We start from the raw sequence: 15,998 nt of genomic DNA on the forward strand, positions 1-15,998 counted from the left end.
TATTGCTAAAATACTCTGAATTAGAGATGTTGAAAGTTTTTTTAACAGTTGGATTTGAAAATATTTGCATTCAAAATACAACAATTGATGGTCTATCATTATAAGGTACAGAATACAATATAAATCAATATAAATTTGAAATGTGAAAGTGAGGTAAATAATGTGATATTATTTATGGTAAAAAAAAAATCACTTGAGAAAGTCTGAGAAACATTTGTTTATTGCACATAAACGTTGGAATATCTATACACAGTGTTTGCTACATATAATTTAAATCACAATTTTTTGTCAGCCAACAGAATATTGTATTGGAGAGGTCTGCTGCAAGTAATGATTTTCACCTTATTTAAAACATCACACTAGAGCATTGTTCAGATGATATGTAACAATAGAGAAAGAAACTGAAATTTATATATATATATTATTATTTATATATATATATATTAAAAAATGATCTATGATTTATGATGTGTGACAAGATATGAAAGGTATTTTACCTGGATGCTACATATATTTATGGCACATCTGAACAAACTACAGTTGATACTTATTCGTTTGTACTTTAACATAGCAACTAAGATAGCATGCAACTTAAAAAGTTAACCCTGAACTAAACCATGTTGTAAGTTAAATTTATTATTTCAACAAAATTTTATTTTTTAAAAATGAAATGAGTTTGTTATTAAAATGTTTTTATGTTCCCAATAGACCTTTCAAGATGAAGATGCAAAAATGAAATAAATACTGTGAGGAACTATACATTATATACATCTACATGTGGCATTCTTTTTACAGCTACGGTGTACTATCTTTGGTGTAGCAGTGATGAAAAGTTCCACAAAAAAATCTTTACATCGCTGGAGCTGTTAGTGATAGCTACTTGTATCCTATTAAGATAAAGATTTTAATTTTATTTAATAAAAAATACATAATCATATCAGAAATATTTTTTAAAAATTAGAATTTCATGGTATTGAACAACATAAGGCATAAGGTCCTTATAATATTAATCAATTGCATTAAAAAAAAAAGAATGAAAACACAAAGGTGCATCCTTTTAATTATGTTTCCGAGGTAATTTGAAAAAGAAAAAAAATTAATATTACATTCGTTACACAACTCTAAAACTACTTGAAAATCTAACTACCAGTTCTTGCAAATTGGTTCCAGCTACAGTAAGCAAACAAATTAATCTGAATAAGTCAAATTTTTGTCAAGTTTTGGTTTGGGTTGGGTTGGTTTTTGTTTTTAGTTTTGGTGGTTGAGCGCTGCATGTTTTAACTGTCTGTATGATGTTTATTAATAGTGTTGTGCATTTTGAACAGTGTAAACAAGTTGACATTTTGTGTAGCTACAAAATGGATGCATCTCTAAGAAAGCATTCAAAAATATCTACTCTTTCTCAACATGCATCCATGACTCAAAGACAAATTGCCAATGAGTGTGGTGTCGGTTTGGGTACTGTTAATGCAATTTTAAAGGGGTTTAGGGAGACAGGTATCTTTTTTTCTGATAGAAAAGGAAAATGTGGGGGAAAAAAAGGAAACTACACTTACTCAAGATCATTTACTAGTTAGAAAAAGCAAAATGAATCCAAGATTGTCTGCTGTGGACTTAAATAGAGACTTGGCAGATCGTGAAATTAATGTTTCTGACATGACAGTCTGTTGAAGATTGTTGGAAGCAGGGAGGACTGCCCACAGACCAAAAAAGGCTATGAAGAAAACGAGGCTCCAGTAGGCAAAAGTATACAAAGATTGCACTGTTGAGAAGTGGAAAAGGTCATATTCTCAGATGAGAGCTATTTCCAAGGAGAGTGAGTACCCTATGTTGGCAAATCAGCAGCTGAGAAGACTTCTCCCACCCACCTTCAACAAGCTCCTAAACACCCAATTGAAAAGATGTTCTGGGGTTGTTATACACAACAGTCCAGGATCACTTGTGCCTGTTGACGTATGATGAAAAGTGACCGATACATAAAAATATTGAAAGAAAAGAGTGGTTGCAAAGATCCAGAAAGATTAGGAACTCATCTTCCAATAGGATCTTGCTCCATGCTGCCACACTTCAAAAAAAGTGAAGGAGTTCCTCAAAAATCACAACATCCAATTGCTTCAGTGGCCAGGTAACTCTCTTGACATTAACCCAATAGAAAATTTATGAGCCATAATGAAAAAAGACTTAGAAAATTAAATTGTGATACAAGGGATAACTTAACACAATCCATTATAAAAGATTGGTGTTTCTTTGAAATGCAGAAATAATAAAAAATGTGTTCTACATCATTGGTAGAGTCCATGCCTAAGCAAATTAATGAACTTATTAGGAACAGAGAAGCACATATAAATTATTACATAAAGCTGGAGTTTAATTTTTGTACTTATTTTCTCGCAAAATTAAAATTAAATTAAAATCAAGAATTTTTAAGGAGATTCAAGGTACATCATCATCCCAAATGTGTGAACAGCATTCCAAGGATTGGAAGATTTGGGATTTATATAGGGTTAGTAGCTGGATGGGTGTAAAACAGCTTCTTGAATAGAAAAGAAAGCCTAGGTTTTTGGAAGCTGAGGAAGCTATTGATGTAATGTGTTTGTGAAAAGAGAGGTTGGAGGTAAATGATATTTATGTCCAACCTTGTTAGTCCAATAAGAGATAGTTCATCCTGTCTGATGAGGTGTGTATTACTGAGGATAAGAGAAGGCGAGCAGAGATCCTTTTGTGAGAGAAAAGGCAGGACTGTGTCTTGGAAGCATTAAAGGTAACCAGGTTATCCTTGACCCACTGATGGATGGTATGGAGATCGGTATTTAAGACATATAAACTATAAAAGTATGAAAAATATATAAAAGAATATTATTTGGCACCTCCAGGGAATTTAGACTCATCAAGGGAGGGCACCTACTCTACAACTCTCCATCTCCACCACTCAACCTCATCCACTAATCGCATCATTTACACCAACGCCATCTACTATCCACCACCACCACTAGTATTTTCACAGATAATTGCAAAGATCCATGCCCACTGCGGGATTCGAACCCGCAGCCTTTTGGCTGGAGAGTGGATATGCTAACCACTTAGCCAGTCAGGCTGGCAAAAGAATATAAAAACAAACTGAAATATGTAACACTTTTCAAATAAAAAAATGTCTTGTGACAGCTAATTTAGCTCTGTAGTGGGAGAGACGTTATTATGAGTGGCATCTCACAAACATGTCTAGAGTAGATTGTGTGGTCACATGCTTTTTGTCATCATAGATGGCCTTGTAGCCAGACATATTGGAATGGATACAGCGGCTAACATTCTCGAACCACTCAGTGTTCGGATCCATCGATTCTAATTTTGCTAGCACCATGTCTATCAGGTTAAAAGCCTCGGCTAGTCCTTTTGTTTTAAATTTCTTAACGTCAGGAGTTCAGAATTTCGGAATGCCTCCGACTGAATAAGGTCACCATTAGTAAGCTCTTCATCGTGACTCAAAAGAAGCTCGTTAATGTCAACGTTATCCACTTACAGCATTAATTGCACTGCCAGTTGCATACACACGTCTCTGTCGCTTGCTGTAATTCTTGTGTCAACTCAACAACTGTATCAGTCATTGTCTGCTCTCCTTCCTTTAAACGATTTTGCACCATTTCTGGGTAGAGCTGCTTCCAATAGCATTCACTGTTGTCCGATTGACTTCATCCCATGCCACCCTGATGTTTTTGATAGCGTCAAGGATATTATAATTCTTCCAGAAATCACGTAGAGTAATGCCCTCACCACTATCAATGGCCTTGAATGCTTGGGAAAACATACACCGCAGATAGTAGGCTTTGAAAGTCGCAACAGCGCCTTGATCCATAGGTTACAACAGTCAGTGGTTCTAGGACAGGTAAACAACTTTTATGTCAGAATGAAAGTCCTCCAACTCTTCCCGGTGGCTGGGGGCATTGTACAGGAGGAACTACTTTAAATGAGATTCCTTTCTTGGCACAATATTCCTTCACCTGGGGAATCAAGTGGTTATTGAACCAGTCTGCAAACAGAACCCAAGCCTTGGTATTGGATTTCCAGATTACGGGCAGCATACTCGGGTCAATGTTCTTAAAGGCCCATGATCTCTGGGAACAGTACACTGTAAGCGGGATAAGTTTCAAGTCCCTTGAAGTGTTGCCGCCAATCATAACAGTGATCCGATCTTTTGCGACCTTGAATCCAGTCATAGATTTTTCCTCTTTTGCAATAAATGTCCGTATTTGGCATCCTCTTCCAAAACAGAGCCGTTTCATCAACATTAAATATTTGCTCAGGCAAATATTCACCCTCCTCAATTATTTCTACCAGAAGTTACTTGCCGTGTCTGTATCTGCACTTGCTGCCTCACCCATGACTTTGATGCTGTAGATTTGTATGCTTCTTGAATCGTTCGTACCATCCAGCACTAGCTTTAAATGCACACTCTCCATGTCCGTGATGCCAGCCTTCTCTTGAAAATCTTTATGTAAAGACTTAACCTTCTCCTGGATAATCAGAAAACTCAATGGTATCCGCTTCTGTGTCAGATCCTCAATCCAGTGAGACAACAATTTCTCCATCTCTGAAATCGGGCCCAGCCTCTTCTTGGTAATGATTGTGCCCTTCAACGTTACCACACCTTTCATGCTTTCAACAATGCAAACTTTATCCTTCACTATCATATTCGCTGTTGAAATAGGTTGATTTATATCCCGAGCTATTGTTGATATAATTTTTCCATCTTTATACATACGAATTATTTTCAACTTTTCTTCTAAAGTAATTGCAGACCTTTGTTTTTTAGATTTATTACCAGCGCATTCGGTTTTGCGTTTCGAATCCATTTTAAGGGTAAATAAACAACGAACACCGATGGTGATAAACAAGTGACTAAACTAACTGTGCCAGGCATGGACTACTGACGGGTCAGGGAAAGGAGGAATTTTTTATGGAGTCCTTATTTCTAATTGGTAGGTTTCAGTTTGAATGTTACAGCTTTTGCACATTGCCCTCTGCTGCTCTCAGTATTTACCGGTAACCTGTCACTGCCTGTTACTATTCGTTACGTTTGCTGTGAATGCCAAGTCTAGTTAACATTATGTCGTTGCATACTGCAATGGATGTCAAAGATGCAAAAGCCGCAAACATGTTCATACGTGCTAGTACATTTTCGAGATTTATTACGTAACTGCAAATTTACGTAAGTTGGGGATTACTGTACATGGTTTTTCAAAGGAGCAAGATGAATGAAGTGTGCTATCATCGGCATGCAGTGAACGACTAGAGAGAAAGCTGGCTATCGATTTAAAGAGGGAGTCAGTTTGCAAAGCAGGTTTTAATACCAAACACAATTGAAAGCCATGGAAATGTCAAGAGTAACACACATTTCTCCAAATCTTTCCATGGCATATGTCTAGTGGTGAGTGATGTAGGTTAAGATATCAGCTGTGGATCTGGATTGGCAGAATCTGTACTGGTGGTTGCTGATTAACTGTCATGTGAAGAAAGTGACCATTAACCATGTCGATGTCAATATAGATAAAATACATCACTCCTCCTACACTTTGTATCCATCACATATTTTAATGTGTACACATCATGGCCTGTTTGGTGGCTAATAACTTTCTTTTGTCTCCGTTTTCTGGAATGGGTTGTATAAGTGTTAGTTTCCATGAGATGGGATAGGTGCCAGCTGAATACAGAATTTCAGCTGGCACCTATCCAACTAAAATTGAAGAGACGATAGAAGATTTATATACACTGTATATAACTTGAAATCAGAATTGCATTTGAGATTTTGTATATCATTAAGATCGTTCGCAAATAATTATTTTAAAAATAAAATTTAAACAAAAACATTCAAACATGCCATATACTGTATATTGAAAGTGTAAAACTGTGTCCACCCTACAGGAAGGGATGTAATATATAGCATGACCATTTTTTACTCATGCCAATCTAGGACAAAAATTTTCTGTGAACACTAAAGTGAAAATTTTATATATACAGGCAACCTCCATATAACAAGGTACACAGTTTTGCTCTAATGCAGAGAATTGCAACAAACTTTGCGCTACTTTGTGTTTTTGAGATTTTGTATTTTGTTGGATGCAACTTTTAAACATTTGCATTCTTTTTTGTGAATCTCCACTGATCATTAAAAATTGTGACTTCAAAAGCATGCAAGGCTATTTTGGTTTTTATTTGATTGTTTATATATTTTTCTAGGTATGGAGTACTAATATTAGAATAATTTCTTTGTTATGAATAAAATTCCTGCCCATAAAGAAAATGATTGGAAAATTAGGACTGCTGTTGCTGCAAGAGTTTCCATTTCCACAAATATGTCAGCTTATCCCTGAGTAACAGTATTGTAAATAAAATAGTTTAAATACTGCATTACCAGTATATTGGAAAACAAACAAACAAAAAAAAAGCTTAAGTATCTGCCAATTTATTTAAAGAATGGTTTCTAAATTATCAGTTAATACTATTTTTAATATAAATTAAGTGTCCAATAGTTATTAAAAATAAATTTGTGTGTTTTTGTTAGCTTCTGGAATGTAATCTCCCTTTTTTTGTAACAGTTCCATATAACATGGTTTTGCACTACAGAAAAATTATAGGAACCTAAATAGCATGTCATATGAGGATTATTTGTATTTATTCTTATTGCATCAGTCTGAGCAATACTTTAAATAATATCACAAAAAGTCAGAAGATAATTATTTTATATTTAAGAGACCTCTACATATTTAAAAATTATTTATCAAATGAGTGGATTATTTTCAAAAATTCTGCATTTGTCTCAATTGCCTTCTTGAAATCTTTGTATGAATTTTATCATTATTATTACCATAATAGAATGAGATTCGGAAGTTGAATTGGATTGGATGAGGCAAGAGATGTAATGGATGCAGAATGAAATTAAGAAAATTAGGGTAAAAACGATTAAAATAAATCATGATGGCATGAAAGAGTTAACGAAAGACGAGCGAGTGGCATTGCTGGCAACTCCATTATTAAAGGTGTGCTGGATGATAGGATGCACAAGGTATGTTTTCCAGGTGGTAAAATGAGTAGAGTGATTGAGGCATTGGATATGAGGAGGGAACAAGCAAAGAAATTGATGATTTTAATAGGTATGAATGATTTAACAGAGGACAAAGAGCAAATCAAAATGGATATCAGGAGGCTGCTTAGAAGGATAAAAGAGAATAGTGTGACAGGAAGGGTAGTAAGCATGTTGCCTAGGTATGACTGTGGTGAGATGAAGCAGAGAGCAAGGATTATGAATGATATGTTGGCTGAAATGTGTGAGGATAGGGGGAGTACAGTTTGTTAAATGTGTGGAATGAGTTTAAAGGACAAAGTGAACTGTATGGGAGCAATGGACTGCATTTGAGTGGTATCGCTTGGAGAAACTGCTGCTGGAAGGTAGAGAAGTGAGTAGAGAGAATGAATCAGATCAAGTGGGAAGTGAGTGGCATGAGTATAGAAAATGAGAGAATGGGTGTGCAAGAGGAACAGGGAAACGGGGAGGCTCAGGGTGGACAGGAATACACAGCGTGAGATAGGTGGATGCTCCAAGAGGAGGTGAGAGCATGTGTAGACAGGAAAGGAATGGGATGACATGGGATCAAGAGGAAACAGTTGGAACTGAACAGGGTTCTAAAATGAAGAAGCAGAAAGGGAAATGGCCCCAGTCGAGCATGGAGAGATCACATTGAATGAGTGGTATCAGTGGAACTAGCTGTAGATCCAGAAATGAGCTGTTGTATTTGTATACAAATACTAGAAGTATAAGAAACAAGGCAGATGAAATGGTTGCACTAATTGCGTCTGTTCACGCAAAGTTGTCGGAATAAGTGAGATATGGTTGGAAGAGGACAACATCCTGACAGGAATAGATGTGGAAGGGTATGATGTGTTTCGTGAGGATAGAAGGGGTAAAAAGAGAAGGGGAGTGATATTGATGATAGAGAAAGAGTTATGACCATAAAGAGTAGAGATGCAAGAGGGAAATAGTGCCAGTGGTTTTGAGGCAGTATGGTGAGAGATAGAGGTTAATGGAATCAAATACTTGGTTAGATGTTGTTATAGACCAGGTAATGTGGATGGTAGTGATGATGAAATGTATGATGAAATTAGTCAAGCAAATAAGAAAAGGGTGATCATTATCGGTGATTTTAATTATGGCAATATAGACTGGAATGATGAGATAGCAACTGGAAGTAAAGAAAATGAGTTTCTTGAGTTTTTGAGGGACAACTACTTCAGACAGTATGTAACAGAGGCACGCAAGGATTGAGGGTCTTGGATTTGGTCATCTCATTAGAGGATGTAATTATAAATGAGGTGTCAAATGATCCACCAATTGGTGAGAGTGACCATGAGGTAATTACCTGGGTGGTTGCCAGCAGTGTGAGGAACTCTGTAAGAATAGGGTATATGCAGAACTACAAGGGGGGGTGTGATTATGAAGAGCTCAGGTGACAGCTTGCAGGTGTAGCATGGAATGAGGAGTTAGCTGGAAAAGAGATCAATGCAGCTTGGGGGATTTTTCAAAAACTATCTACTAGATGCAATGTCTAAATGTATTCCAAGCATGAGAAGGTTAAATAAGGTAGATGTGAGATGGATGAATAAACAATTAAGCATGTGATACAGAGAAAACGGCATTATGGAGGCAGCATAAGAGAAGTGGAAATAACCAATTCCATGAAGTTTACAAAGACCAGGCAAGGAGGGTGACTTGGTTGATGAGGGTAGCTAAAGTGAGGTATGAATAGCAGTTAGCTAATGAAGCCAAAAAGAATCCTAAGGAGTTTTCTTGATATGTGGCCAGCAAAAGAAAGAATGATTATAGAAGGATGGCATTGATTGGAGAAAATGGTATAAAGACAGCTGTTGCAGAATGTGTGGTGAAGATACTAAATGAGCTGTTCATAAAGGTCTTTCAATCTTGTGAATGTGACTTCATGGAGAGATTGAGAGCAGTTGATGATGGGGAGGAGAGACTGACAATAAGTGAGCAAGAGGTGTATGGGGAGTTGAGCAAACTAGATGTTAATAAGGCTGTGGAACGTGATAATATATCACCATGTATTCTGAAGGAATGTGCCAGGGAGTTGACACCTGCCTTGACATTTTTTTTTAATATGAGTCTCTCACTCGGTCAAGTTCCTAAGGAGTGGAAGGATGGCAAGATTGTGCCACTTCATAAAGGAGATGATCGAACTGAAGCATAAAACTATAGGCCTATCTGCGTGTCAGGTGTTGTGGTTAAGTTGTTGGAGAAACTTGTGAGAACTAGGATCCAGAATTGTGTTGACAACAATGGTATTATCTTTGATGGACTGCATGAATTTGCTAAAGGGAGGTCATGTTTTAGTAATCTAATTTACTTACGCATTACAATAAAGTGACTGCTTCCTTGGACAGAGGAGAAGGATACACAGTAATATACTTGGATTTCGCAAAGGCTTTTGATAGATTACCTCATGATAAGTTGACAGTCAAACTAGAGCAGATGGGGTTGGATATTAGATTAGTGCATTGGATTGGAGACAGGCTATCTGATAGGTATCAACAAGTTGTGTATAGAGGAGCGATATCCAGGAAAAGGAAAGTCACTAGTGGTGTGTGGCTCAGGGGTCTGATTTAGGGCCATTACTGTTTAACTTGTGTATTAATGATATTGGTGAAGATTTGGATGGAGGTGTTCAGTTGTTTGCATCATCTGCAAACATGATTCATGACGAATCATGAAGAGCAGAGAAGATGTTGTGGCCTTACAAGAAGACTTGAAAAAATTGAGTGATTGGGCATGGGAATGGGGATGTGAGTTCAGTGTTGCAAAATATAAGGTTTTAAAATTTGAGAAACAAAGATGGGATACAGAATTTATGCTTGGTGAGGATATATTGTTGGAGGTGGAGGAAATAAGAGATCTGGGAGTGATAATGGATAAAGATCTGTAATTTAGGGGACACACAGCCAAAATTGTGAAGACAAGACAAAGGCTTCTTGGAATGATGCAGAGAACACTGACTTGTAGAAGTAGGGAGATTCTTGTTCCATTGTATAAGGCTTTGATTAGGCCAAACAGACTATTGTGCCCAGTTTTGGTCACCTGGTTTTCAGAAGGACGAAGAGATGTTGGAAAGGGTCCAAAAGCGACTGACTAAGGTAGTTTCTAACCTCTCGAATGCCGAGTATGAGGAAAGATTGAGAAGATACAATTTGCAGAGTCTTGTAGACAATAGGAAGAGGGGGGGATATGATAGAAACCTACAAGTTAATAAGGGGTTGTTATAAGATCAATGCTGGAGAAGTTCTACAGAAAATAGTGGGAGATCGGGGGAGAACCGGAGGTCATCCCTGGAAACTGTATAAAGAGGATGTGAGTAGGGGAGTGGGAAGCAGGTTTTTTTCGTGCACAGTTGTAAAAGATTGGAATGCCTTGCCTGAGAGTGTGCTGTCTGCAAGGAGTTTGAGTGTGTTTAAGACATGGTATGATAAGCTGTGTGTGTGTGATAAAAGGACCTCCTACATGAGTTGTTGACTCCATGAGGTCTTGGGGTCATAATAATAATAATAATAATTATTGTAACAGGACACTTCCAAGGAGTCTATAGATTCATTGTGGGAAGGCCCACTCTTACACTATGCACATCTCACTGTTTTCCATACATAATCCTCCAATTATACAATGACACCACTACCATCAACACACACACACACACACCAACAACAATAGTATTTTTTTTGTCTGTAAATTGTGTATTCTTATGGCCAGTTTGCCTGTATGCAGGATGAAAACCAAAGTTTCTGGGAGAAAAAACCCTGCTACCTGTATATGAGAACAGCTAACTCACCTTCACTTGAAAAAGCCCATGTAAATCTCTTGTCATGATTTAAACTGAACCCTTTTCTTTTCCAATCTAAGGGTGCAACATTCCATTGTTCTTCCAATTGTGCTATGGAGGCGATATTCCTTTTAATTATCATAAGTGTTTAAAGTTTTAAGGTTAACTATTGTGATTTCTCGGCAGTCCACAAACTGTTGATTATTAAAAATACACATTCTGTTGCTGTAGTATTTAAAGTAACCCATTTGAAGTGCTTCAGCTCATCGAACTGCTTTCTCCTTAGTTCCAAATATGACACACATTTGTAGAAGTTCAAGAATTGTTTAACAAAATATTCGTTTTGTATACTACTGTGATATTTAGCAAAAAATTTAAGGTTGGGGAAAAAATTTACAAGAAATTCTTTCTTTATGTTTAAAGATCAAATTCTTATTTAGAAATATGAGAAAATCATTATGTAACATTATTTACCTTTTGAAATAATATTCACCAGTAGGTGACACCTACTGGTGATGTCACCAGTATGTGAAATTCATAGGGTAAATTATATTTCTATAAAAACTGCCATAATAATAAACACTACTTTTGGTTCCAATTTTCATACAAGATTTTTTAAAATAACAACAACAAGAACAAAAAAAAAGTAGCTATTTTAAAAATCTAGGACAGTGTATTAGAATCCAGAATAGTTGATCATCCTGTCAAGTTAATTCTGGCTCAAGAACACGCAAACGACACTGCATGTCCTGAATTAATTCACTGTGTTTTTTTGCCAAGAGTTGCATTATAATTTCAAATGATGCCTACAACTTCATACTGCATACTGTGAGCATAGTAAACACTGTGGTTCAAGTGATGAATTGGTCAACACCCACATTAAATAAGTGGGTGTTGACCAATTGTTTACTTCCTTACATAAACATTTTATATTAAAAAATTATCCTTCAATATTGACCATGGATAAAAGGGAGAGTGAAATATAGTGAGTGCCAACGATAAAAAGAAGTGAAAAGTGATAACTTTAGAGCAAAAGGTTATAAATTATGAAACATTTTAATAATTTTTTATACTGAATTAAGAGATATGAGTATGGTGATAAGCAAAAATTGCATGTGATTTTCCGCTGAATGAGGCAATTGACCCAAACCTTCATGCAAACCTGCCAAAATGTAGACAAAGCTATGAGTTATTACTAAGAGATGTACACATAGAAAAATAAACAAATGCCAAAATATTTCTTATAATTTTCTTTTAAATACACTTACATGTATAATTATGAACACGTATTATGCAGTGTTTATTAAACTTTCAATTGTTTCAAACGCTTTATTATCCTTTATAGTCATATTGGCAGTAGAAACCATGGTATTTAAAAAAAAAAAAAAGTAAAGATTTCGAAAGCCCATGGATTAGTTACTTTTTTTTTTCATTGCTTATATTTGATTATCACATTTTCACTTAAGATTTTCACAGGATATATTCACCATACAAGGGATTCCTGTACTTTCATAACCTTCCTTAATAAATAAGTCATTTCATGCTTAGTCTGACCATCTTAACCAATTTTGTTATCATGGAAGTAAGAGAATACATCACAGTAATAGAATACTTGTGGCACACATTATTCTTAATTCTTACTAAATAGCTTAAGAAAATTACAACGCACAATAGAATATATATTAAAATAAATTTTAATACACGTCCAATATTTTGGCAACGTCACGTTGCCATTATCACAGGAACTTAAATACAAGACATGTGCACGCAAGCACAACACACAGTAAATGAGGAATGAAGCAGGCAATGTTGGTATTCTTGGCCAATTGGGCTGAAGGTCTTCTGATGTAGGTTTCCCAAATTTGGGGCAGTTTCATGCAACCAAATTTGTTTAGGTTTGGGTTGTTTCTTAGGGCTGAGGCTGATTCCATAAATAGCCTTTCGTATTTGAATTTACTATGGTGTATTATCGTGGCTTTCTTCCACCGTATTCTATGGCGGGAATCCAGCGCATGGTCTGCAAGACCAGAGTGGCTGTATTGGTGAAACCGGATGTAGTCCTTGTGTTCTGAAATTCTGATATTAGCTGTCCTGCCTGTTTAGCCAAAGTAGGACAGCTTACAGCTGCAAGGGACTTGGTATATACCAGGTAGGTCTAGGAGAGGGGGGGGGGGAGGTTGGTCTTTAGTGGAGCAGATAAGGGATGCCAATTTTTTATAAGGTCTGTAACAAGAAGTTAAGTCACATTTTTTTAGGATTTTTGTAATTTTTTCCACAGTGCCTCGGATATAGGGAATAGGGAATGGTGATGGATTTAGAGTAATCCTTGTTGCGAAAGGGGGGGGTGTGGTTTATTGGTTTCAATATGTTTTGGATTTTTTTGGGGGAGTAGCCTTTAGCTAAGAAAGTGTTGAGAATGTGGTTTAGTTCTGTGGTTAGATCATTTTCATTTGAACAGATAAGTTTAGTCCTGTTGTGTAGCATCTTAATGACTTCATATTGTTGTGGGGGGGGGAGAATTGTTGTTGCCTGTATGGGTGGGTTTTCTATAAACTGAGAAAACCAAGGTTCCATCAGGCTGGTGGGTGACTAGTGTGATAATGGCAACATGACGTTGCCGAAATATTGGAAGTGTATTAAAATTTATTTTAATGTATATTCTATTGTATGTTGTAATTTCCTTAAGTTATTTAGTAAGAATGTATAACCAACATTATACCTTTCACAAAGTATGAAAGAAGACTGAAGTAATTGAAGATGGGCTTCTGAAAGAAATTGCTGAAGATATAATGTTTTTAATTTAAACCATAATGACTCAGTACAAACTACAAACTGGCTAGAGAATCCATGCAGTTGACAGAATAGGATTAAACATCCTATCTGGCTTCTATCAAAGCACTAATCAGGTTTTTGTGAAGTCACATAACTTAGTTGTGACAGGACATTCAGTTTAACACATAAAGGGCATAAAGCAGCAGATGAGATAATGATATAAATTAACACTATCTAGTACACTCTTATACCACTAAGGTTATGAGTTCATGATTCAGTTTTGCTTGGCATGCCTATGTAGCTTTTGCATCATGCAGTATTTGCTGCCTATATTTTTTATAGCTGTATATCTTTATACATAGAATTTTATAGCTTTATATCTTTGTAGCTCAAGTATGTACTGAATAAACATGCTTATGAACCTGGTGTAGCAAGTTGCACTTAATTTATATTTATGATCCATTTAATCATTTATATAGTACTGTTTTTTTTTTTTTTTGGATAAAAAAATAATAATATATAAATGTCTAGAGAATTAAAATATAATACATATAGTAAACTGTTATTTACCGAATGAGGAATGTTAAGAGAGGTATCAGATTCCCAACGCTGAAGTTCCTCTCTCACCAACTGTTCCATTTGTTGCCGTTTAGCTTTCTCATCCATTCCTTCACTCTGAAATAACATAAAAATAAAATGGTTTACAATATTGTGGAATGTGTGATTAGTTTTCAATTTTATGCCACATCATATAAACAACATATTATAAATGGTAGTGAAACACATTTATAACAAATATTGTGAATAAATTAAAATCCTGCCTGTCATGATGATATAATTTTCAAGAAAATAAAAGTAACCTATGGAATGATTTGGAAAACAAAAATAAAAAAAAAAACAGCACATTAATACTGTGGGCATACAAAATGTTTGGTTTTCTGGGAAACTGCTCGAGAGATCAAACAAGATACTTTTTTTCCCAAGCAAAATGAATTCCCTCCAGGACTGGATTTGGTTCACACTGCTGAGATGTGTGTGTGTGTGGGGGGGGGGGGGTGCTTAAGGGTCAAAGCTGGATAATTGGGAGGATATCCCCCACCCCTATAAAGAATGCAGAAAACTGATGGCTTCTGATGTAATGTCTAATTAGCATGTGGCATGAACCGTTAGTAGACATCCACTGGATACTGAACAAATGAGGATGGGCTGACAGTTTCAGACGTAGACAACTGAATTGTATTCTGCATTAACTTAAACAAATAATGATGATACATGACAAAATTTCATGCTCATTGCTGTCACCCTGGTTAAACAATCCCCCCTACAAGTGTTGATCAGGGAACTAGGATGAACAGTGAAAAATCAGCTGCTACTGGAACAATCTCACTGTCAGAATTTAAGATGGGCATCATCAACATAAGTATCAATGGAAAAGAAGTTGAACTGACAAAAGAACTAGAGAAGTATTGTATGGAAACCGGTAGCATCCTGCTAGATAGTAAACACAGGATATTATATTCAGACAACAGAGAAAGACGTGAGTAACAACAGAATTCAATGATAAACATGAACTTCTTGAGTGGCAAGTTACTTCAGGTTGAGTAATGTAGGAAAGTTGGCAATAAAATGTATTTGTGCATCCACCAGAATATTCTACTAGGGAAGAACTGGAGAAATTTTTCAAGTCATTACAGAAGGTAGACGACAAAGAAAAGAGAAAAGCTGGCTCTTGTTGGAGATCTAGCAGGGTAATAAATTAATCAAAGAAATGTAGAAATTATTATTATTATTATTATTATCCAGGCCTCCATGAAGTAAAAAGACTCATTGTGGGAGGTCCTTCCTAAGAAACACAAAATCGAGGGGAGGTCCGCCCCCTAAGAAACACAAAGTCCATCATACCACTCCTTAAATATTGACCGTTCTCACTCTCACCACTCTATCAGGCAATGCATTTCATGGTTCAACCATCCTCCATGAAAAGAAACCACTCCTCAACCTCTTGCTCACGGTTTCCTTTCGTAACTTCCAGGGATTGCCTCTTGTCATCGCTCCTTCCCTCTGTTCAACCAAGCGAAAGAACTCCCCAGTGTCAACCCTGTAACCACCTTTCAACATTTAAAAGTCTCAATCATATCACCTCTCCTTCTTATATCCACCAAACTCTGCAGTCCACATTCCATCAGCCGATCCTCATAACTAACATTGTACAGTCCTGAAACCATCTTTGTTATCCGCCATTATACCCTTTCCACAGTTAATTTATCCCATTCAAATCTTAGAGACCAAATCTGAGAACAATAGTCTAAGTGTGGTCTGATCAGAGTCTTATACAATGAAATGATAACCCTT

At 36.3% G+C, this 15,998-nt stretch overlaps 1 protein-coding gene across 1 annotated transcript in view; it reads right to left on the reverse strand.

Annotated features, from left to right (window-relative positions):
- Positions 1-222: 222 nt before the first annotated feature.
- LOC150096380 (polycystin-2-like) overlaps positions 223-15,998 on the reverse strand; it is a 286,011-nt gene continuing 270,235 nt past the window's right edge. The window contains exons 15-16 of the mRNA XM_090409166.1: positions 14,217-14,321; positions 223-887 (exon numbers count right to left, since the gene is read on the reverse strand). Of these exons, the coding sequence (XP_090265292.1) occupies positions 867-887; positions 14,217-14,321 (126 nt within the window). The 3' untranslated portion in view covers positions 223-866. The remainder of the gene's footprint in view (positions 888-14,216; positions 14,322-15,998) is intronic.

Source organism: Typopeltis vanoorti, chromosome 19 (assembly GCF_054136105.1).
Source record: "Typopeltis vanoorti isolate ZY-2024b chromosome 19, IOZ_Tvanoo_1.0, whole genome shotgun sequence".
NCBI classification, from domain to species: Eukaryota; Metazoa; Arthropoda; class Arachnida; order Uropygi; family Thelyphonidae; genus Typopeltis; species Typopeltis vanoorti.